This window comes from Vanacampus margaritifer, chromosome 6 (assembly GCF_051991255.1).
Source record: "Vanacampus margaritifer isolate UIUO_Vmar chromosome 6, RoL_Vmar_1.0, whole genome shotgun sequence".
NCBI classification, from domain to species: Eukaryota; Metazoa; Chordata; class Actinopteri; order Syngnathiformes; family Syngnathidae; genus Vanacampus; species Vanacampus margaritifer.
In genome coordinates, this window is record NC_135437.1 from 3,447,352 (window position 1) to 3,470,640 (window position 23,289).

At 39.3% G+C, this 23,289-nt stretch overlaps 1 protein-coding gene and 1 long non-coding RNA gene across 2 annotated transcripts in view; one reads left to right on the forward strand and one right to left on the reverse strand.

Moving 5' to 3' along the window:
* The window catches only part of LOC144053824 (uncharacterized), a 39,763-nt gene extending 35,293 nt beyond the window's left edge, over nt 1-4,470 (forward strand). Inside the window, exon 3 of the long non-coding RNA XR_013294520.1 lies at nt 3,650-4,470. This is a non-coding gene — a long non-coding RNA (uncharacterized LOC144053824). The remainder of the gene's footprint in view (nt 1-3,649) is intronic.
* Nucleotides 859-23,289, reverse strand: part of sf3b3 (splicing factor 3b, subunit 3) — a 36,866-nt gene continuing 14,435 nt past the window's right edge. The window contains exons 11-27 of the mRNA XM_077568667.1: nt 21,320-21,415; nt 20,508-20,580; nt 17,775-17,926; nt 17,517-17,672; nt 14,514-14,669; nt 13,454-13,597; nt 9,373-9,495; nt 9,102-9,256; nt 8,766-8,940; nt 6,180-6,385; nt 5,887-6,043; nt 4,457-4,582; nt 3,677-3,889; nt 3,314-3,412; nt 2,254-2,397; nt 2,068-2,172; nt 859-1,720 (exon numbers count right to left, since the gene is read on the reverse strand). Of these exons, the coding sequence (XP_077424793.1) occupies nt 1,580-1,720; nt 2,068-2,172; nt 2,254-2,397; nt 3,314-3,412; nt 3,677-3,889; nt 4,457-4,582; nt 5,887-6,043; nt 6,180-6,385; nt 8,766-8,940; nt 9,102-9,256; nt 9,373-9,495; nt 13,454-13,597; nt 14,514-14,669; nt 17,517-17,672; nt 17,775-17,926; nt 20,508-20,580; nt 21,320-21,415 (2,421 nt within the window). The 3' untranslated portion in view covers nt 859-1,579. The remainder of the gene's footprint in view (nt 1,721-2,067; nt 2,173-2,253; nt 2,398-3,313; nt 3,413-3,676; nt 3,890-4,456; nt 4,583-5,886; nt 6,044-6,179; nt 6,386-8,765; nt 8,941-9,101; nt 9,257-9,372; nt 9,496-13,453; nt 13,598-14,513; nt 14,670-17,516; nt 17,673-17,774; nt 17,927-20,507; nt 20,581-21,319; nt 21,416-23,289) is intronic.

Genomic DNA, 23,289 nt, shown 5'->3' on the forward strand with positions numbered 1-23,289 from the left:
GATTTAAACGTATGTAGGATTCCCTCGCTATAACGCGGTTCACTTTTCGCAGCCTCGCTGTATCGCAGATTTTGTGTGTGCAATTTTGAATGCATTTTTATTTACAGTAATGTACTTATTTTAGAAAATTTATAAAGGTTTGAACATTGAGAATGTTTCAACGAGAGAAATGTGACAAAACGTAAATGCCTCGATAAGAAAATTGTATAAACTATGTGGTGATGGATTTTAGAACTGTAAAACATTTGTAATAAATGTAAACCATAAAGCTAACTACTTCGCGGATTTCATTTATTGCGGGTATTTTTTGGAACCTAACCCCAGCAAAAAACGAAGGATCACTGCGTACTTAATTTAAATAAACTATTAGAGTAAAGCATTTAATAAATGTTTGCTTATGACATTTAGAATATTTGTTCATGTCAAACTATCGGGGTCATTTTTTTTCCATTTTAGATTATGCAAGTAATTAACTGATAAGAAAAAGAGGATGAGCATGTGCAGTGGATCAAAAAATGTTGGAAGACGTCCTCATAACATTAAATGTCGAAAAAAAATAACAGGTACTCTTTACATTTGGTAGTCAAAAAGTTTGATTAAAAAATGCCTTTTTAATTAAGCGTTTAATCATGATTAATTAGAATTCCATGATGTGATTAAAAAATTTAATCGTTTGACAGCTCTAATGCGTACCAAAAAAACCGAAAACTCTTCAAACAGGTTTATTAGGGAGCAATACAACTGACTACAACTGCTGGAAAACACCCCTGACAGTTCTACTGTTGATTGTTTACCAAATGAGAAGTTTAAGTCAGCATTCTTGGTTGGTGTTGAACATGGAAAGAAAGCAGACAGACATTTTGTCAAGTAGAAAAAACAACTTTATTTACAATACAAACTGCCATTGTGTAGCACACAAACGCCCTTTTCTTCTGCTGGGATGAGCTGGAAGCGCTTGTGGTGGGGGAATTTACAGACCTGACCAAGACGACGTCAATGGTTCAAACTTTGTGTGCTCATCCGCCCACCTATTTTCTCTGACTCTTAATGCCACATGATGGCAAAACATCAACCACCGCAGACAGGAAACAAACAATGTCATTCTCCCTGTGGGTTCGTATCGTGGTAAAACTCAAACGGAAAGACAATAAAATACAATTCTGACACCACCTTCTTTCTAATTCTAATGTTTTCAGGTCACAAAGAGCAAAATACAGTATGTACATGAGGGAAAAGCTACTAGCATTTATCTGAGAATGTGGGAATGATGTGTGCTACCGACGTGAGAATATACAGCTGCGCCACGTAAATAAAGGACATTTGGACATCGGTCATGTCCAACAACTAATCATGCATGTGCTCGCTGTCGTTTCGCAAAGGGTGAAAAACAACAACTGTCAGAGTTACAGATTATTGCTATTAGCTATTTTGAGTGACCGGACCTGCATGATTGTTGTAGTTGAGTCTTCATCAGTTCATGTACAGCAAAGTCTGATGTTGTGGGAAATACATGATGCATTATTACTAAATTTGAGATTTCAATTGGAATTTGTGTAAAGCTGAAACTTGAGGTTATCAGTTAGAATGCGTAACGTGTGCGGATGTCCTCCAGTTTCTTGGAGACCTCAGGTGGCGTCCTGTCCAGCTCCTCTGCCACACTTTTCTGCTTGTGTGGCTCCATGCTGTTGAACTGCTCACACAGGTCTCCGTCAATCACGTTCTGCAAGCGCGCCACATGAGAACAACATGAGAACACATGCAAACTGGGGATGTCACTACTGAGTCTTTTTATTTTATTATTTTTTAAATCCCAATGATTATAGCATCAAATAATCGATTGATCAGATGGTTTGACACCTGACAAAAAGTTTGGGATATTTGTCTTTCATATGAAATCTCACGCTGAACCGGAAGTGCACCTATACAAGTGAACTTAATTTTACCTTTGTCACCTGTTGTGAATTTTTCCTTTCAGCAAAAAAGAGTGAAACATTGGGCAGTTGTGCATTCAAAAGTTTCGTTTTTGTGAGTAGTGTAATCTAAGTATTATTATGATGATGAACTCACCTTGACGGGGAAGTAGTAGGACCTAAAGCTGAGATGATCTCTTCCGCACAGCGGTGGGAACTCAGAGCGCATGTGCATCTCTAAATGTTGAAAGAAATCATGATCCTGGACAAAAAAGTGCTAAATGATTAATAATAGGCAAACAAGACACAATTAATTGATTGGCAGATGACAGGCTTCTTTTACCTCATGTGACGTAAAGGGGACCAAAATTCCAATACCTCCGGACAGGGTGGTGTAGACCAGTGACTCTGACCCTCCTGGGATCAGCGTGGTTTTCTGCAGGGACAAAATGGTCTCCCCTATGTGGTAGTTGACGATCACGTCAGCCTGGAAAACACGCACAAGTGTTCATATGCTGACTCAGCTCTGTGCAGGTGACACAGAGTCATCCGGTTGTGTGTGGCCGGCCAGCAAAAATGTGGTGGGCCATAAAAGTGTGGTGAAAACTTTAGTACATAAATATGTGTCACTGTCTGATAAAAACATGCATTTCCACCGAAACATCCTCATGCTACTTCACTGTGTAAACCAATGAAAGTTTTTTTTTTCTTTGTCCATGTGGCCAAGCTCAGATGGAAAAAAACTAAGCAGATTTCCAAAGATCCCAATGTAGATAAAAAACATTTCAAGCCTTGTCAGACATTGTTAGTAAGAATGTTAATACCATAATTGCCTTTCGCCACACCCGTTTTCCCTTTACAAGATGGCTGGCAACATGCTGTTTTGTTGAGCTGGAAATCACTCCAAACAAAACCATCTTCTCAGCAAACCATCAGATGGTAAAATTGTGTTTTTTTTGTTAATCTATTTCATATCATGTTGCAGAATGCCTAGGAATATGTTATATATATATATATTTATTTTTTTGATAAATTAGCAACTCTGAGCTAGTTAAAAAAAAGGGTTAAAATTAAAAATATATATATATTTTGGTGTTCAGTGAACTTATAGCAGTCATTTAATGTATAATTGATAATTTTCCAAAGAAGAAATGGGTTCTTGGGTTCTCCAGGGTTGTTAATAGGTGACATCCACCACGACCAAATTTTAAAAATGACCACAAAAAAATACATATCCAAAAATCAACATCTACTCTATTGAGTAACAATTTCTACATAATTTGACTATTCATTTGCTTTTGTAAATTGTTTTAAATAATTTAAAGACTTTCTTGACATCCTGTCCAGCATAGCCTCTTAATGCATGTACACGTCCCAACGTAACACAGACTTCTAGATCTTACCTTCTGTGATGCTCCATTGAGAAGTCCTCTGTCCCATAAGGCCTTGTTGCCTGTTGGATCCTCATCCACGTCATCACTGGTGTTGGGAGGAAGACGCACCTGAAATGTAAATAATACATGAAAGGTGAGCAAGTGGGTGAATACCAGTATACACCAATGCATAAAATGCCCGCACCAAGAGCTGCCTGCTCCTCTGATGAGACAAATCTCACCTGCTGGGGCCCCAATTTAGTCCCTGCGTCTAATGTATTCCATGTGCTTTGTATGTACAACAGAATACAGATTACACTAGCTAGTTTGTGCACACATCAATTTTGATGATTTTGTGTTTCACAGCCAGAAACGTGACAGTCCACTACTCACAATGGTGATGTTGCCAAACTTGTCAGCGGAGGCCATGGTGTCGTAGTCTAGCAGACATGCTGTTGTAACCCAGCGGGGACAAGTATCGTCGGCGAAGATGATGAGCTGGTTCTCGTTACGCCTGTAGCGGACCCAGAACAGACTCTCCTGTACGTCAGACACCACCACACGCTGGCCAATGGGGTGGATGCCAGTCACCAGATTGGGAACATGCTAAGGAGGAAAAAGAGGTAGTAAAAAAGACACACTCTACATTTTAAGTTAAATCCAAATAAAGTATATATAAAATAAAGTAGTATCTTCTGTATTGTGCATCAAACTGTTGGACAAGAGTATTGTTACAAGAGAATGTAAATTTTTATTACAGTAATTTCTGGACTACAAGTCGCTACTTTTTTTTTTACTTGCATTCGATCCTACGGCTAATACAAAGGTGCGGCTTATCTATCAGTTCACAATGGGGCGTACTATAAAGGGGGCGCACTATAAAGGAAACGCAAGAGCGTCAGGCAGAGCAAAACAAACCAAGTGAGCCCAAATGCAGTGGGAGAAACAGAACGAGAGTGAGACAATTTGCGGCCTCATTATAAAAAAGAAAGTAGCGGGAACCCGGTGCAATAACATTAAAACACCTGCGGCTTACAGTCGGGTGCGGCTTATGTGTAACCAACTCGAGTATTCCCCAAATTTAGCTATCACGGCTTATAGTCAGGTGCGCCTTGTAGCCCAGAAATGACTTTAGATGATTAGCTGCTTAATACGTGGCTGTAGGCTACTTACCTTGTTCTCACACTTGCGCAGTAGTTTCTTTTTGCCCATGTCATAAATTCTCAGGAGTTTCCCGACTCCAACCAAGGCCCGTCCCTGGAATGGCGCAATTGCCAATGGCACATGCTCTACTGGCGTCTGTCGGGAAGATAAGAAATTGTAAAAAACTGTTTGTTTTTAAACAAATTGAGAACCCACATTGCCTCAGCTTAGTTGGAGCATTTGTTGTGGAAATTTCTATTTGTACATGTGTGATGAGAAGTTTCTGATGCAGACATGTTTTTAGTATCAACAGGGGAAAAACAAGCTAGAGAGAAGTGTGCTTTCAATAAAGCATCTCATGTCTATCTGCTTCTTGGCCTAATATGGCAGTAACATTTATAGCTTGACTTGGGGGGGGTCCCCCTACCAAGTCAGTTCCCCCTACCAAGTCAAGCTTAATGTTTTATGTCCTTTCTACCTTATTGGGCTGAATGCAACACTATTGTTTTTACCTTCAATTTTGGTGCTTTTATAATATATTTCAAAATGTTCATAAACTTTTTAGGTCACCCCTTCTCCGCACTACCGTTTATTCCAAAGGGAAAATATGTTTTAGATTCTGACAATGGAGCTTAAAATGCATTGAATTCTGGGTCAAGACGATGATTCAAATCATACACATTGAGGGGAAAGCCCTGGGAAACCACAACAAAAAAACTGTCAGTCAAGGCAACCCCACCTCCAAAAAAAAACATACCACATACATAGGAACAAAAGTCCACAGTAAGGCTGTACCTTCCCCCCCTTTGGGTGAAACTCTCGATGGAAGGAAATATTGTAACATAGAAATCTATCCATTATCTGTACCGCTCACCCGCACTGCCCTAATCTTAGTACTGTAAATATACACTTTTGTGGTTATTCAATGTAACTTTTGAGTTTTCCAAACCTCCTTTGTGCACTAACAATGCAGTCCTGGTTATACTTTATACAGTTTTCGGTGGTAAGTGGTTAACACCGCAATGCACCCATGACTGATTCAAACCAGTATCATATAAGGGCTCAATCATATCCCGATCACATCGACAGGTTCTTTTGTTCCACGGGAATCACCTGAAGAGCGAGTACTGAAGTCCCAGGCATGAACTCGGATGTGTGTGTGAGAACCTTTGACTTAAACCTCCAAATCATACCAAATCAACACCACAAACCATTAAGTTAAAAAGTTGTTGCATGGTCTCTCTGGACGATGAAAGGTCAACTTGATTTAATCCCACACAATTTAAAAGTGCCTTAGAAGTGGTGTGTAAATGATATGAAATAGCATCCTGAACAAGGCTAACTGTATATGCTGCATTGTTTTTTTGGTGTATGTGCCAGTACACAGCCCCACTGTGATTAAAAAGGCAGCACAGCAAACCAACAATGACATTTTTAATAGCCAGGAAACTCAAATCCACCTTATGCACAAACTCGATTTTTTCTCCGCCACCGGTGAGGCGGTAAGTGTAGATGAAGCCACCCTCATCTGATCTAGGGTTGAGGATCATGTCTTTGGCCACTCCCACCAGGACATACCAGTCATCCCCAGCATTGTGAAAACGACACACTGCAACACTAGGAAGTGTGCACACAAAAAAGTGCATTCATTAAAAAATGTACATGTAAATTGATATGTTGATATATTATACTGTATTATTATTTGTTAAAAAATTGTCAATCTAGTTTTATGGCTCAAACACACAAAACATACCTGAATGCAGCTTCTTTCTGCTCCAACTGCACTTGGTCTAGTGTTGTACCCTGAATTGGATTGACCAGCCGTACTAGTGAGGCCCAATGCCCAGCGCCAGCTTTTGGCGAACCAAAAATGGCTTCTGGGAGATTCTCATTAAGGAAGGCGGCTGCCATTTCAGCAGCCAGTTCTCGTTCATCCTCCCCTGCAGCCTCCACCATTTCCTGAATACACAACATCAACAACGGACAAAATGAACCAGTTGGAAGCATGAGACTGATTCCCAAAAAATGTCAGCCTCTACTGTGAAATGGGCAGAGTTGGGAGGGTTACTTTTAAAATGTATTCCGTTACAGTTACAATTTACTTGCTAAAAAAATCTAGTTAGTAACGTAATCCGTAATACGTAGTACCATAATATTAAAGTAATGTAACTAGATTACTTTAGGATTACTCCAATACCGAGTATGCTCATGAAGACAAAATAAATATCACCACAATATAAATTCTATACAATGTACCCCTGCTATTTGCAGGTGATAGGGACCCGGGCAGGATAGATTTTGACTTGTGTCTTGTCTGCTGACGCTGACGCGCACGCGCACGCGCACACTTTAAGAAGATCCAGGGACCTGCATCCCTCGTTTTGGTTCCTGTATGTCAACTGTAAAAAGCTGCCAGATGTGCATCAGTCTGCTGCCCACCTATACTAGGGTGGATGACAGGCACAACTCAAACAATAAATGATACTCGACTGTATCAAGGAAGCCATTGAAATACGTAAAACTTAAGCATATGAAAAATACTGTATGTTCATTTCTATTTAAAATCCTCGTTAAAAATAAAAAGGTCATCTGTTCAACTAGAGACTACACCGGATACATCAGGGGTCCTTTAACCCATTAAGGCCGGGAGCGCGTGACCGCGCAACTGCGCTTCTCCCTTTAAAGCCGGGAGAGCGGATATGTCATTTTGTTTTAATTTGACGAATGCTTGGTTATTAGCTGATTAAATGAATCCGAATATAGACGAGAGGATGATGTGGGCCTTGTAGCATGTCCTGGAGTTGTATTTGCACGTTTATGGTTGACGCAGATTCGCGGGAGTTATGAAATAAATAACGCGATTGACAAAAGCGCGGGAGGACTTTGAATCAGTGTAACGAGTTGAGAGTGGCATATTGTTAAGAAATATGTTTTTGACAGTGAGGACGGAATTTTGACGGCTTTGTAACGGAATGGACGACCAATAATTACCACTCGATCCCTGAGGTTATTACAACTGCGCTCCAGTGTAAATATAACTGGAGTTATATACCCCTGCAGATGCGTCATTTGTTTGTTGATTTAAAAAAAATATATATTAAAGGTTTATAATAAGAAAAAAGTAGTTATAAATAATATTTTGCCAGGCGCTTTAGGCCTTAATGGGTTTAACATATGTACTGTACACAAATGAGTTTAAAAATACAACCATATGTTTTAACATGCCTGCCACGCCTTTTCCCTTTAAGCATCTTATACATTGTGACATGTTTACAAAATGATAGTTGTGTGCAGAAGGAAGGAACAAATACACGTTCAGAAGAATGGAAACTTGAAATGGACAAGACAAGGTTTAGAATGTATTTCTCTTTGTCTTGTTCTAGAAAGTTGGTGATAATTTCTATATTTCCAAGTGACATTACTACTATCGGCAATGTCACTTGGAAATATATAAAATATCAATTTGCCACAAATGTAGCCAAAACCAGTTGGTCTTATTATAACCTATGCCACAAATTATACAAAACTTCCAAAGTAAAACAGTTTCTCTTATTCGGAAATCACCAGTAGGATTACTTTATTATGCCACAACCAAGTTTACTAGTTGTGTAACTTAAAAAAAAAATATATATATATATATATATATATATATATTTTTTTTTTTTTTAAGTAATTTTGTGTAAGAATGATAGACAAGATAGCTTACTGCTATAGGAAGTGACTAAGTGAGTATCCAAAGTCTTTGTTCCGAGAAGAAATTATACCCATGCACTTAACTACTGTGCCTGGGGAGTCAAACATTAAAAATTGCATAGCAAAGCAAGGAAAAAGGAAATAAGGCTTATAAAAACTTCAGCCTCCTGAAATATGAGCATGTCTGTATGTCTAGGAGTGAAATGTGAATGCAGCCATTTGGCAGAAGGTCAAACACTGGATAACAACTGGAGAAAATGGATTTGCACGATTAAGACAGTTGCTTGTTGTCTCTTGCCTGCCACAAGGTTGTTACAAGCATACTTTTTTATGAATAAAAATTGAGCTGTCAGAGATTATACTGCTTATCATTGGTGGCTCACTGTGTGTGGAGCTGTACAGCTCAAGGCTAACATTATTTTTCAGACAGACGCAGGACAAAACCTGTTCCTAGAATGCTAAAAGTGGTATATTCTGTCATGTGATGCACAACTATCAAACTCCTGCTTCCCATGTGATCATTTTGCAATGTTAATCCACATTTCCAACAGTTCGAGTCTTACCAGATGTTTTCCGTGCCCGAAGGGCTGGCTATATTTATTACTGTCTTTGCTCATATTCTCACCCTCAAAAATTTCCAACGTACCTCAGCCATCTGTTGTTTCCTTTGAGCTTTGGTCGCCTCGGTGTAGGCATTATGGTCAGTCTCAATCAAAATTAGGTTGTTGGTCTCTGGGTGTATCACAAACTTCCTGGGAGTATACTGCAGGGGAAAAGCCACCTGGTTGAAAACAGCTCCAAGTTTCTCCAGTGCCAAGATTCTGTCAAGCAAATCATTACAAGGAAGCTGATGATAAGGGCCAAATGGTTACAAATATTTCTAAAACTCAAGGAAGACAAGGCACTGATCGACACACATAATTCAGCAGTAGTTCTACGGTTGGAAGGTCAGAAATAGAAGCTCTGTAAACAACATCTATACCTAAGCGTGTTGGTGGAGATGGCCACTATTCCTTCCGGGCATTGCTCGGAGGCAAAGCCTGAGGCATACTCCAGTGCCTCATATGACAGAGGTGTTAAATGGAAACGAGACTGATACGAATAGCTGAGCCACGAGCGACTGGACATGGCAAGCACCTGATGATGATAAGAGACAGTTTAACTTGGTATTAATACATATATTGCTATAAATAGGCTTACATACTTTGTAATAAATAGGCTAGAGTGTTTTCTGAACATTTTCGAATACATACAGCGTCCTGTCCTTGCATCTTGACTCTGAAAAGTTTGACAGGTCGTGAGCCCAGGTAGCGGGTTCTTGTATCGGACAGATCACCAGTGACTGGATCCAGGACAGTCCTCAGCAGTACACCATTCTACCACAGAGAAAACACACAGACACTGTTCAATGACAAGGCCTACAATTTAAAAAATAAAATATACATAGTCAAATAAGATTACTGCATAACTGTAGATTCTGTAAATGCTACCATTTATGTTGATATGTTTGTGCATTAAATTTGGCTCATTTGTATGGTGTTGCTTCCAAGAAAATATGCATTGCTCTGGTTAAATAACACACTTCCGTGCAGGCCTCTAAATTAACACCCGCCAACCCGACAAATGACAATGAATTTGGGACAGACGAGTTTGGGCGAATAGAGAAAGAATGGAGGGGATGTATCGGCGACAGAGCATGTGAAACGAAGAACCATGTACGCAAAAAAAAACTAAACGAACAGTTTTGTGGTGGGAACTAATAATTTAATTTAAAGTCGAGACACCAAAGAACCAAGAGAGTGCCCGAAGTCATCAGGAGAGCCAAAAGATTAAAAATGCCAACACAGGAGAAGCCTCCCTCTAATGAAAACAGTTGAGTTGGAGAATATGTTTTAAAATGTTCACGCCATTGGAAAAAAAATGATTTTCACAGACCGTATGGTTGTGGAAGTAAGTGAATTAACTTTACTACTGTATATGTTTCTGAATCAGTGTATTTAATACAATGCCATAGACATACTGTTGTCACTTTATGTTTAGGGACTTCAAAAATAAAAAATAAAATCTAGGAAAATTTTCACTGGGAAAAAATTGTGTTTGGCAAGTCACTTTAGAGAGTCACCAGCCATGTCATCAAAAAAGTTAATTTAGAGTTCTGCTTCCGTGTACTCCAACTTTCTCTGCTTTCGGGCGTACACGCTTTTAAAAAATGAGAACCAAGAACGGTTATAAAAAAAAACGTCCTGTTTGATGGGAACCATCCAGTGTATTCAATGACATAATTCTAGACTGCTACGGCAGGGTGCGGCCAATATTACAGCAGTAATGAAAATGTGTATAGTATTTAATGACCACGTGTTATGACGTTTTTGCAATGAATACAGTAATTTCTGGCCTATAAGGCGCACCTGACTATAAGCCGCACTAGCTAAATTTGGGGAATACTCGTTTGTTACACATATAAGCCGACTGTAAGCCGCAGGTGTTGTAATGTTACCGCACCGGGTTCCTGCTGATTTCTTTTCCATAATGAGGGCTCAAATTGTTTTTGTTCTGTCTATTCTACTGTATTTGGGCTCACTTGGTTTGTTATGCTCTGCCTGACGCTCTTGCGCTTCCTTTATAGTGCGCCCCCTTGTGATCTGACAGATAAGCCGCACCTTTGTATTAGCCAAAGGGGCGAATGCAAGTGAAAAAAGTAGCGTCTTATAGTACAGAAATTAGTGTAAGCATAAACTGGGGGAAATGGGGATTTCCCAAGGGTCAGTGTTTCCGCCCAAATTCATAAATAATATAGGTTGGGACTTATGGCAAACAAAGCTTCATCTTTATGTAGATGATCCTATTCTGTATACCTCCAATCCATCAGTGAGTGATTTACATACTTACAATATGCGCTTGTTCAAGGGCAAGAATCTCTGATGGGGTTAAGGTTGGTAGTAAAGGCTACTAAAAACAAATTAATGACTTTTACCCGTTCATGGTCGCCAATGGAAGCCCTTTTGTTAACTCGAGATGGCACAAAAAGGGATGCACGATAATATCGGTGCCTGTTAATTATTGGCAATTTTTGACCAATTTGACGTCAAACATAACCAGATAATAAAGAAATCAGCCAATAATTATCGTAAATCGTCGAACAATTTGACGTCAAACAGATAAACCAGATAATAAAGATATCAGCCGATAATTATCGGCAATCATCGACCAATTTGACGTCATGAAGATAAATCAAACAATAAAGAAATCCACCGATAATAATCGACATGCCACGTTGGTCCATCTGTTGTGGTTGTGGCTCAAGTTGTGCCCAACTAGTCAACCTCCTCCCCTCACCTATGGTAGTGTCATATATTTGCAACTTCAAAATGCGCGCAAATTCGTATTCACAGAAGATACATCATGGCGACATGGCAGTCGCCAGTGTGGGCTTTCTTTACTGTCCTGTTATGGAAAAAAAATATTTAACACATATTAACCGAACAAGTTTATACTGTATTGTGGACACCCGTATTTTCTTTAACAAGGCGCTTTTCATTTTTGTATATAAAGCAATATCGAAGTGACCTTGTCTGATAAGCCTGCTCGGAGCAGACTGCTTGCTTTCCTGTCTAGCTGACCCTCCCTTTCTCCTCCCAAAACTTGACAAGGCTGTATAAAAATCTTCCCATGATAATTTACTGCGCACACTCTCACAGATCACTTCTTGTAGACTGCCCTGTAAGACTTTCATATATTTGAAGCTTCAACTATAAAGAAACCCAAAAGACAAATTGTTTGCCAGACTGTTTTATTCATCTCGCCTAACTACTGAAAATTCAACAACACACAGTTTTTTTGTTGCATTTTAAAAACGTGACTGTTTTGCTTTGGCAAACCTCAAAATGAGTTGCTTGTTGTCTTTGAAGCAGAGATATCAATAAAATAAAGCACGATAATGCTATTTTGGTGCTTTACACAATGTTTCAATGTATTTGTACATGTTAGGCTTATAGTAGGACTGGAAAGTATGTTTGTAATCAAGTTCATTTTGCAAACAATTATCGGCTTACTTATCGGTTATCGACATCGGCACTTACTAAATTATTGGTTTATCGTATCGGTTGAAAATAGCATTATAGTGCATCCCTACACAAAAATAGTGTTGTCCTACATATACTTAGGTATTTGGTTGAACAATAAGCAGTCTTTTGGGCTCCCATATTGAGAGCCTTAAAAACAAAACAAAAAAACCCTTTGATCCAGGTTCATTTTTTTCTTTAAAATGAAAAAAGAAAGTGCTTTTTCATTCTAAAGAAAAAAAACGTACTTTAACGCGCACAATGTTTACAGTGTGTCATGTCTTGTAGGCCTACATCGCAAACGTTCCCGGATTAGTCAAATTATACCGGTTATCGCTGCGCAAAAGTGACGGGAGCCTTTAGTGGATTCGACCCTATGGAACTGTACTATGGTCCTCCTCTACATTAGAAGGAAACCCATTGAATTGATTTTTATTGCTAAAGCACTTATGGCTAAACTACCCCTCTACATTTCAAATTTGTTTTCTTACTATAGTAAAGTACCACTGATTATCACATCCATCTCGGTGGGGTGAAATTTGCTCTCCGTATTTGACCCATCCACTGAGGGAGCGGTGAGCAGCAGCAGGGGCTTGCGCTCAGGTATCCTTTGGTGATCTAATTCCCCAATTCCAACCCGTATTGCTGAGTGTCTGGGAGGCAAATGGGTCCCATTTTTATAGTCTTTGGTATAACCTGGTCGGGTGATTGAACCTACGACCTCCCAGTCTCAGGGCGGACACTCTACCACTAGGCCACTGAGCTGGTTGTGTTTATAGGACAAGATCATAAGAAAAAAAATGCTATTAACCATGCCGTTGACGAGGAAACATTTGTAAAACAGTTTTCATCATATGCGGCAATTGTTTAAAATGAACGTCAAGCCAGATAAAATCTGGACTCATTTCCACCACTCAGTAGTTTTTAATATTTTAAAAATCAACCATGATGGAAGAATGCAACAGTTTTGAACCTGATGCCTTTTTTTTTAATGTAATTTTCTCTTATGTATTACATGCTTGTATAATGTCTACGGTTCTAGTGTGTGAAGTATGTCAATTGTAGTATAGTTGTTTGTGTGCGGCTCTATTCTGTCTCATGTTTGTTACAATTATCTGCCTCGTCTTGGCCAGGACTCCCTGAGAGAAGAGTTATTCTAACTCAATGGGGCCTTTCCTGGTTAAATAAAAGTTAGCGGCAACTGAAAAATGAAAATGAAACTTTTTTTCTATTGTTTTACAGTATTATTGTTGATGTGAAAGATGCATCATACCTGCAGCCCTATGTTGAGGTAGAGGAAGCCGATGGTTCCTTTCTCTCCAAGTTCATCCTGTTTCTCAACCCCTCCCATTTCAACAATACACAGACTCTCTGGCTGGGCTGGGAGAGCCTGCATACTCAATGGCTGCAAACAATCCTGAAAGAGAAAAGATTTACACTATATCAGTTTCAGCCTGTGTTTTTCAAAATTGGAAGGCATTTAATGCAGGTTTTTTCCTGGCTCAAATTGAGGCAGAAGGTGGTACCATCCTGACCATGTGCATTCTGTAATTTCAACTCACTTTCTTTTACAGGCTGCAACAAAAGGTGTTTTTGGGCAAAAACAAAAGTGTTGCATTTATATATATATTTTTAGCATATTTTGGAACTTTGTAAAGTTATTTTTTATGTTGCTCCATGCTTTCCCTGAAAACAGGGTTTTTATAAATGAGGCTGACACTCAATTTTCCAGTTGTCAATTCCATCATTCAATTGATCCATTCTCTGTACAGCTTCTTCTCACAAAGGGGCGCAGGTGTTCTGAAGCCTATTCCAGCAGGTACTAAATCATAGCAGGTACACAATTCGTGCACAGTAACGAATGTATTCATTTGTGTAATTGCTATGTCATAAAACATGTTAAACAGGAATGAGTGCACTCAAACAGATTTTCTAAAAATCTCAATTTTTCTTTTGGAAACCATATTTTCTACAGCCAACTATGCTACAACTATGCAATTGTGGGACATTTATTGCAAATGATTTGTCAATGTGCACACACCAAAATGTAAATTCATTTCTTGTTGCAAAGCCAAATTAATGTACACAATGAAGCTCTAGCTAAACTCAATTTTAGATTTTAAATGGGTCCACTCATCAAAATAATTGATTAAAACATAATTCAATTCAGTGCTAATCATCAGTCAAAAAGCCTCATAAGACTTCGTAACGATAATGTATTTGCAAAATGATATCTGTTATGCTGTGTTGGAGGATTTTACTAGCAAGAATAAAGGCTTCACTAAGGATCTGTTATATAAAAAATAAATAAATACATATCCGGTTATTCATACCGAAGGGTCAAGGGAAATGATTCGAACAGTGTTGTCAACCAGTCCCACAGCCAGGAACCGAGAGCGCTGTTCACCAGGTGGAACATTGGCCAAACTCATGCAGACCACATCGGCGGACATCTCCTTGCGTTCGGTATACTCATTAAGCTGGCCTGACTGGAGAGATGGAACAAAAGGAACAAAAACATCCATTACAAAGATTCCAAGTACTCAACTTACCTCAATTTACAAAGCACATTAAAAAACAACCACAGCTGCAAACAAATGCCACTTTTCCACTAGACTGGTTGCACACTGAGCCTTGGTTGGCCCTGGATATTCGCATTTCTGTTTGACTTTTCTGGGCTAAGCGGTTGCAATGGAACTGCCTTCTAGAGCCATCTCGGTGGCAATAATAATCATAATATTGCATCAGATTTATATAGCGCTTTTTTAAATTTTATTTTCATGCACCTGTGTGAGCGTCACTGGAGGCACTGTGTGTTAAGTGTCTTGCCCAAGGACACGACGACGACACCTGACTTGGAGAGAGCAGGAATTGGACGACTGGCTCTACTTCCTGAGCCACGGCCACCACAAGAGGTGGTTCTGAAGTACCGGTCGTCTGGGGTTGTGTGCCATCACTGTCATCTGACCTACAGCGATGAGCCAACAACTCCGTGGCACATGCCCATTTCCTGGTTTTACTACCTAATCAAATACTGGAAAATGAGTTTTCAGTGGTGCATAGCTTTAATAAAACCCTTGCTTTACGTCCCTGCAATTAATCAGCTGGGGGGGGGGGAAAGGGGGGGACTTGCTTCACAAAATTAGAAATTTGCACCGCAAATGAAATAATTAGTTTTGCAAAACTGCCCCGCAAAGAAAAATATATATACTCTGAGTCTTGTGTGCAACGAATAGTAATCGTTGGATCTTGGTTGGTCAAATGGTGGTTGGAATGTTTCGATAACCCAACTCTGCTTAAAACTTTACCACGAGTTCATTAATGACCTGCTGTGTGGTCGGCTGTGTTCCCTTTGGCTTCATGTGGCACTGTTTATCCACTAATGCTCTTTATTGACAAACCTTAGTGGGTTTCACACTGACATTAGATTAAACATGCGGGGTTGTGGCGTGCTGCACCAACCACCTCTCTGGCGGTTTCTTGGGGCATACACATCCAGCACCCTCGTTCGGGGCTTGGCTGTATTGGGCTCCAAGCAGTTTCTCATGCTGGGGGTGTGGTAACACCATGGTTTCTGCATGCTGACCATGGTTGGGGGGCAGAATGGGCTAAGCACTTTGCGGTAAGAGGATGGTAGCATGATTTTCTTGAAGCTGTTATTATAGCATTTGTTGACAAATGAGCCACAGAGGGAATGAGTTAATGGCTGGTTTTCTAATCACGGTCTCTCCGCCACTGTTTCCCCTCAGGGAGACTTTACTCCTTTGTTGAACATTCTTTACACAGACTGATTTAGATATATGTACAAAAACAAGCACATCATAAGATCTGCTGGCGACACACTGATCGTCAGTCTTCTTTAACAAGTGTTTGTCCAGTTGTCCCTAGAGCAATAAAATTACTACAGCGCATTTGCACAATTGTCACAAGACCTAAAGTAAAAAAAAAAAAGTATTAAACAGGGATGTGATTTGACCAAAGTGAAATTATCTGAAAATTTAGCCGGGGGTCTGGGGGCCGCTGGCACCCAGCTAGGTCCAGGGCAGTGCCCAGTGGGGGGGGAGAAGCATGAACAAATAATTATATCATGACCAAATGAAAAGTAACTCATATTAGAGCATACCACAAATGTCTTTGTTATAGCAGAAGATGTTATCTGTCGGAGTCATGTGCATACACAATGAACTACTAAAAAAAAATATAAAAAAAATAAAATAAATAAAAAAAAAAAATCGATTTTTTTTTCGGGGGGGGGGGGGGGGGGATAAAAAAAGCGGAATTCCGCGAATTAGCGGAAAAATCACATCCCTGATTAAAGCATCAACAAGTTTAAGTTTTATTTTTAGTTTATTGTGTGTAGAACATAAGAGCTCCCTGAAAAACATAGCTATTTGTACCTATCTACATAGAATTTTTGTACTCTTTCTGTAATGCCCTAAGGCTAGCATGTCCTTTGTAAGTTTTGCATTTAGAAAATTACACATAATGAATCTATGTATCACTAGATAATAAAATTACTAATAGGATGGTAGTAAGTGGTATTTTTATGGGTTGCAAAGCCGCAAAATTCAGCATCTACGAACTCTTAGTGCCCCCCCCCCCCCCAAAAAAAAAAGAAAACCAAGTGACTTGGGTTGTTTGTTAGGGGAATATTTAGCAATCAGGGGGTGTCAACTCTTTACTAAGTTTACTATTTATAGTGGGGTTTGGTTAGCCTAGCAATAGCCAGATTGATTTGTGCTTCACTCGAGGGAGTTCTCCACAATATCAGTCTGGGACTGCTCCGCGTTGATTTGCTCGGGAAAGGCGGGGCATGCTGTACAACACTTCGAGCTGATTGGACAAAGCAGAATCGTGTGCACGTCTACCTAACTTTTGTTTTGACCAATTACGGCATAAGATGAAAATGCCATCACCGACATGCGACTGTTGTGACTAGCTGATATCATGGGGTTGAGTTTATGTTGTCGGTTTTGCAATGTTAGTATGTGGATACAAGAATTAATTCAGAAAGAACAGAATTAATTGCAGCGTCCACACATTCGTCCACCGGTGTCGCCATGTTTGGTTGGTTTCTTCCCACGGCTTCGGCGCTTCTTGTTTTCGTCACAGCTGCATATCCCGCCCCCAAATACAATGCCGCTCTGTGATTGGTCCGAACCATTAGTGGTTCGTATCAGTGGAAATCAATGGCATCGGTACAAGATGGATTCTCGGGAGTTTGTGAACTCACAAATACTGCAAGAATACATCTTGCGAGAGGAAGGTTAGGTTTTGGTCCCTACCTGCCACAAATTTACAAAAACAGATTGACAGTAATAAACATTTGCTCTTACCGGGTCCATCTCAAAGTAGACCAACTCGCCACCTGTGAGTGCGATAACCACTTGCCGCTGGTTCACAGCACAACGGACAATGGTCTTTTTGCCAGGAGTCTTCCACTCGTTCACACGCTTGTCTGCTCTAATATGGCGGATACCATCTGGGTACACCTATAGCGAGACAAAGACCAGATGCAAATGAGATAAAACCACCAATGTTAATCACGCTTACACAGCTCAAAGACCACCATTTTAAAGGAAAATAGTACACACTTGAACAAGGGCATCATCACCCAGCAGCGAGCAGGAGAGGGTAGGCGTTGTTCCCAGGAATCCAGAATCTGTCACCTCCTCTACAGTCTCCCCAATGGACAGAACCAGCGTAGCATTGACGAAAGACACGATGATATAGGCATCAAATTCATCTAAAAATTAAAACAAAAGAAGCATTGACTAAAAAAAAAGACAGATGAGGAAGACAAGGAATAAACATTCGTTTTGTGCATTTACAATAGGCGAAAACTGAAGAAAAATGCTAGATAGAAGTATAGACAATACTGAAATAAAAAAGGGGAAGTAATAACTGTAGATATCCTATTGAAAAGTACAATCTGTAGTCAAATATAAGTCAAGTTTGATCAAAATGTAAAATGAGCTAAGACCATTTCAATTCTTAAATAGACTTCCTAATGTCATTTGCCAAAGTTGTACTTTATTTTTCGACGTTGTGACTAAAAAACAGAGGTCATGTACAAAAAGCAAAGCACACGGAGTCTTTTTGTACACGAACTTTGTTTAGCCACACCGTTAAGAAATAAACCTAGTTGGACATTTGGCCCACATTGACTGAGAAAATTGAGTTGCGGTTTGAAATATAGCTTTTTTTGACAACAGTTCTGCAACACTTCTGACATTTTCCATTTTCCCATTATGTCTTCCATTGATTGAGCCATATTGCATGAACATATTTAAGATGAAGGCTTGCTTTGTTTGGTTTTCAGATATTTTGACGTTGGCTAACGCAGCAGTGGAACGATTTATAGACAGAAAGTGCAGACAGGTCGGCTGTGACGTATCAAATAATTGCTGGCTGAATTTGAAGTGGTGTGACTTCAGGCACATCATTGCCAAAAAGTAGCATTGGAGATGTGTTGTTTGCTGTTAGCATTAGATCATATTATCTAGCGCTGGGTGTTGCCACGATACGATATGTATTGCGATACATATGGTTCTAGTGTTGCACGGGATACCGGTACCAGTACCGTACCTTGATGTTTTGGCGTCAAAAACGGCTTGGTATAATTTTTTTCTTGGTACTGGTACTTAAAAAAAATAAATAAGAGACAGCCCGCCAACTCCGTTTTAAAGGCAGGTACACATACACGCATGGCCGGCTGTCTACCGACATGTGGAAAACGCCTTAAGTAAGCAACACGCCTCTTTCAGCGTGTGCGAGAGGGCGCAGGAAGATGGCTTCACGTACTGAAGCGCTTGCTAAAGGTGCACTCCTCGTTGAGAAGCATGAAGCACTAATTAAGCTTATTAAAGCTTATTAAGTGTTGCACTCGGTGGCCCACTCCTCATTGAGAAGTATGACGAGCTAATTAAGGCTCCACGGGCGCGCGCAAGCAGAGTGGAAGCCACGCGACAGCATTGGCATTGCCCACGCATGTTTTCAATAAACGCATGAAGAAGAACACACGTGGTTTTCAATTTTCTGTTTTCGAAACGTTTTGTAACAAGAGCAAAGAAGCAGCAGAAGAAAAAGCAGCAATCATTCCTGCCATGGACTCAAGGTGTGTTCCATGAACATGCACACAATAGGAAATCACAGTAATCCATAGAAAAAGCTCAGACGACTGACAGAGCAACTGACAGATTGTGACGCATTTTTGACACTTCCCTTAAAAATAAGGGGAGTGAATTATTTTGTTCCCAGTTTGTAGTATTTGATTACGCATTTGACTAATTGGGAGCGTAATGGAGAAGAGCAGAGACATGCATGCACACTTAAGCAACGTTATATTGAGTCATTGGAGTGCCACTGTATTGCCAATATTTAAAGCGGATGACATCAAATGCAGTCGAATACAGTACTTCAAGAATATGGCATGCAATGTGAAAGCACATACAGTAAATACATAAATATATACAGTATTTACATAAATTAACATGCATACATCCCCAAATTTTGAATTAATGATAAATAAATATAATTTGTTTTAGAGTTTTGTCGAGGTTCCGTGTCAGTACCGGTATTGGGGTATTTTATGCAGGTATAGTATTGAAGTCAAAATGTTGGTATTGTGACAACACTATATGGATCCCAATACATGGTCTTCAAGACGATATGCACGGTATCCCGATATTTTAAATTACTTTACATGGCCGGATGCTCAATTTTTTAATAAACATTTGAAACAAAACGGCTCCTTGCTGCAAGAAACCGTAGTGGAAGAGGAAGGGAGAAGAGGCAAGAAAGAAAGAAAAGAAGAAAATAAAAAGAAGACGACACCGAGTGGGTCGTGAATCGAAGACCTGCTGCTAACAGGGCGAGCGCGCTAACCACTACACCATTTGTTCAGTTAGGTTCAACAGCGCAAAAGGTTTTACTTGTAGTTTACATAAGTATCAGCAAGAACCTTTTCTGGGATTTTATGATGCCCAATTGTCATTGCACTTTGCCATTGCAAATGTGAAGCATAATTAATTGCTATGAATTCATTTGGACAGAATATTTACTAATAAAGGCTACTTTTGTCACTATCCCTTGGAGGTCTCAGAGAAAGTGGGCGTGCGTTTAGTCCGCAGAGGCGGTGTGGGAGTGGTGCTGCACCTAATGACGTATAAAAGTTCCAACAGATCGTTTTTTTCAGGTTGGGAGGGGCTGGTGCTTGGAGAGCAGAATGACCTAGAATTTCTCATCACTTAGGTGATGTTTTGGTTAGGAATTAGCATTTTAACATGGATGGATGGATGGATGGACGGGCAGACATGAAAGAATACCTTCAATATGCCTGCGTACTGTCCACACAGCATTGGGGTTACCAGGCAGCTCAGACACAGCCATCTCGGAAACCTGTTTAAAGTTATTAAAGAAGATATGATATAATAACAAGGGTGTGAGAGTTTGAGGCTTTCATGTTACCTATCATAATCAAACAGGGATATGATGAAAACTTGTTATGATTTAATAGACAAAATATATGTCAAGAATCTGGTCATTATTGAAATCCAATCAGCTTTTCTTTTTCTTTTTATTGCAGCTGAAGTTTGCAAGATAAAACAAAAGATGAGCCAGGCATACTATGAAAATAAATTTGACATATTGGAATTGTGACAGGCATGAAACAGTGCCTTGATTCACCCATCCATCTGTGTGAGTTCATCACAAACGCCAGGACCATCTGATAACATTTGGGGTTTGGATAAGGAGTTGCTGTTGTCAGTCAACCCCGATTAGACCCAGTCCGCCTCACACAATGGAAGGTACAAGATCAAGAAGAAATTCAAAAAACGCGCGCCACACACACAGGTAGGTGGGGCTCTTTGAGGTACGTAAAGTTCACTAGCTACAGCAAAAAAAAAAAAAAAATCATTATTCATTAGGGCATAATTCATATTATCGTCATCTTTGCTAGTAAAAAAGGAAACGTATGTTCATGTACTGAGCCCAAAATGCTCAGCGGTGAACATTTAGAAAATAAATGCACTACAGTGAAAACTGTTTGGCTTACCCTGAAAGTGTTAAATCTTTTGTTACATGAGAACTGGTTTAACAACAATAACAATAACAATAATAATAAATAAGTGTTTACCTCCAGACCATGTCTAAGAACCCTTAAAGTAGATTTGGGTCCTCGTCCACAGGCCACATAAAGCTGTGGTGTGTCTTCATTGGCCAAATCAGCAATCTATCAGAAAAATAGAAGAGTGGACGTTAGGGATGCAATGTTTTCAAAATCTCATGGTATTAGGGCCATGGTATAGTATTATTGCGGTTATGTAATAACTTGGAAGTAAAACACCATAGTTTGGATAATTACGTACCAGGGATGTTAGCCTTTAAAAATAGGTCAACAAACCATGGAAAAGTAGAATAAACAAACTGGTCAATATGGAGACAAAAGCTTACTTAAACAAAATGTGCAAGTATTTTGTCAATAATTGCAATGAATAATTATTCATCCAAGCATGCAAGTCAATATATGCCTAGCCTTCCATCAGCCACCAATATTTCACAATATTTATATGCACATTTATAATAATTAGGGCTCAATTGATATTGATTTGTTGAGGCTGATTCCGGTATTTTAAAAAAATACAGATCACTGAGATCACTGATTACACCAATGATATATAATAAATGAACGGTATACATGGGGTGTGATCCGATACAAGAACAGTTCGATTTTGAATGGAACAATTTGATTGGGTTTGGTTTGATTCAGTAGGATTACGATTCCGTGCAACAATTATTTGATTACTCGACAACTAGTCAATTGCCAAATTCAATTATAATCATTTTGATACTCCATTGATCGTTTGAATATCTTGTTTAATTTAAAATGATCTAAATCTCATAATTTGTGCATTTGCAAACATCTGCTTTTAATTTGAAAAACTGTGATCAACATTTTTGCATATGAAATGCTCTGACATGTTACAGACCAAATTAGTAAGTATCAGTCTTTTAAAATGCTATTTTAACATGCATCTAGTACCGATACCAGCTATCGGTGCCAATACCAGCCTATTTTAAGGTTCTTTAATGCTTAGGCAATGTTTTTTTGAACATTTATTTGAGTATGATTTTCATTCAACATTTTTCATTACATTCGAATGTAATCATCACACAGTACACTTATTTTCCTACATTCAAGCACAGAATAAACAATAGTTTCAGTGGCCTACAATAATATATACTAGTTTATTTTAGGAATATATCCTCTACCTCGATTTTAAGAACACTCAGTTCCACTATATTATTGTATTATAATGCTGGTCCAAATGGTGGTACAGTGACATATTTATTTATTTTTGTGTCTGTATACAGGTAGTTACCCCTATATTTTTCTCGTGCGATTTTAGTACATATATAACGTTTTGTCATGATTACTGCATTACAACTGCAGTACGACAATAAAATAAAATAAAAAGGGTTCCAAAACAGTTCACGGCCACCTTCCTATGGATGTTCTACCTCCTCATTCCTCCGCGATCCTGGCTGACTTAACGCTCGTGAAAGCGTCTGCATATCCTTCTTTTACAGACTTAAGTTAAAAAAAAGTTTGTGTATTCCTTGTCGGGTCAAAGCCAGGGGACATTGCCAAGCCATTAAGATTTGACAAGGGCTCGCGTCCTGGACGGCCTAATAGTTTTCTGCCATGTCATCCTTCGTTTCCCCCCGCAACTTTTGAGTGAGCCCAAGAGGCAATTCAAATATGTTTGATGCGACTTGGGGGCAATAAAGTTACATTTTGGAGCAGAAATCGACACATTACATTATTCCTGTTTACATCCCTCAGGTCGCAACAGAACGGCTTGTTTGCCAATACTCGCTAGCAGCAGCATGCCGCGCCGACAGTAGTGCTGTCACGATACCATCATTTTGGTATCAGTTCCAATACCAGCATGGAACTCAATACTTTTTCCAAATCAAAAGACAACAACAAAACAAGTCATTAAAGACCGTTTTTTCTTGTGTTGCAATTTTATATATATATATATATATATATATATATATATATATATATAAATAAGAGAGAGTGAGAGAGAATGAGAGAGA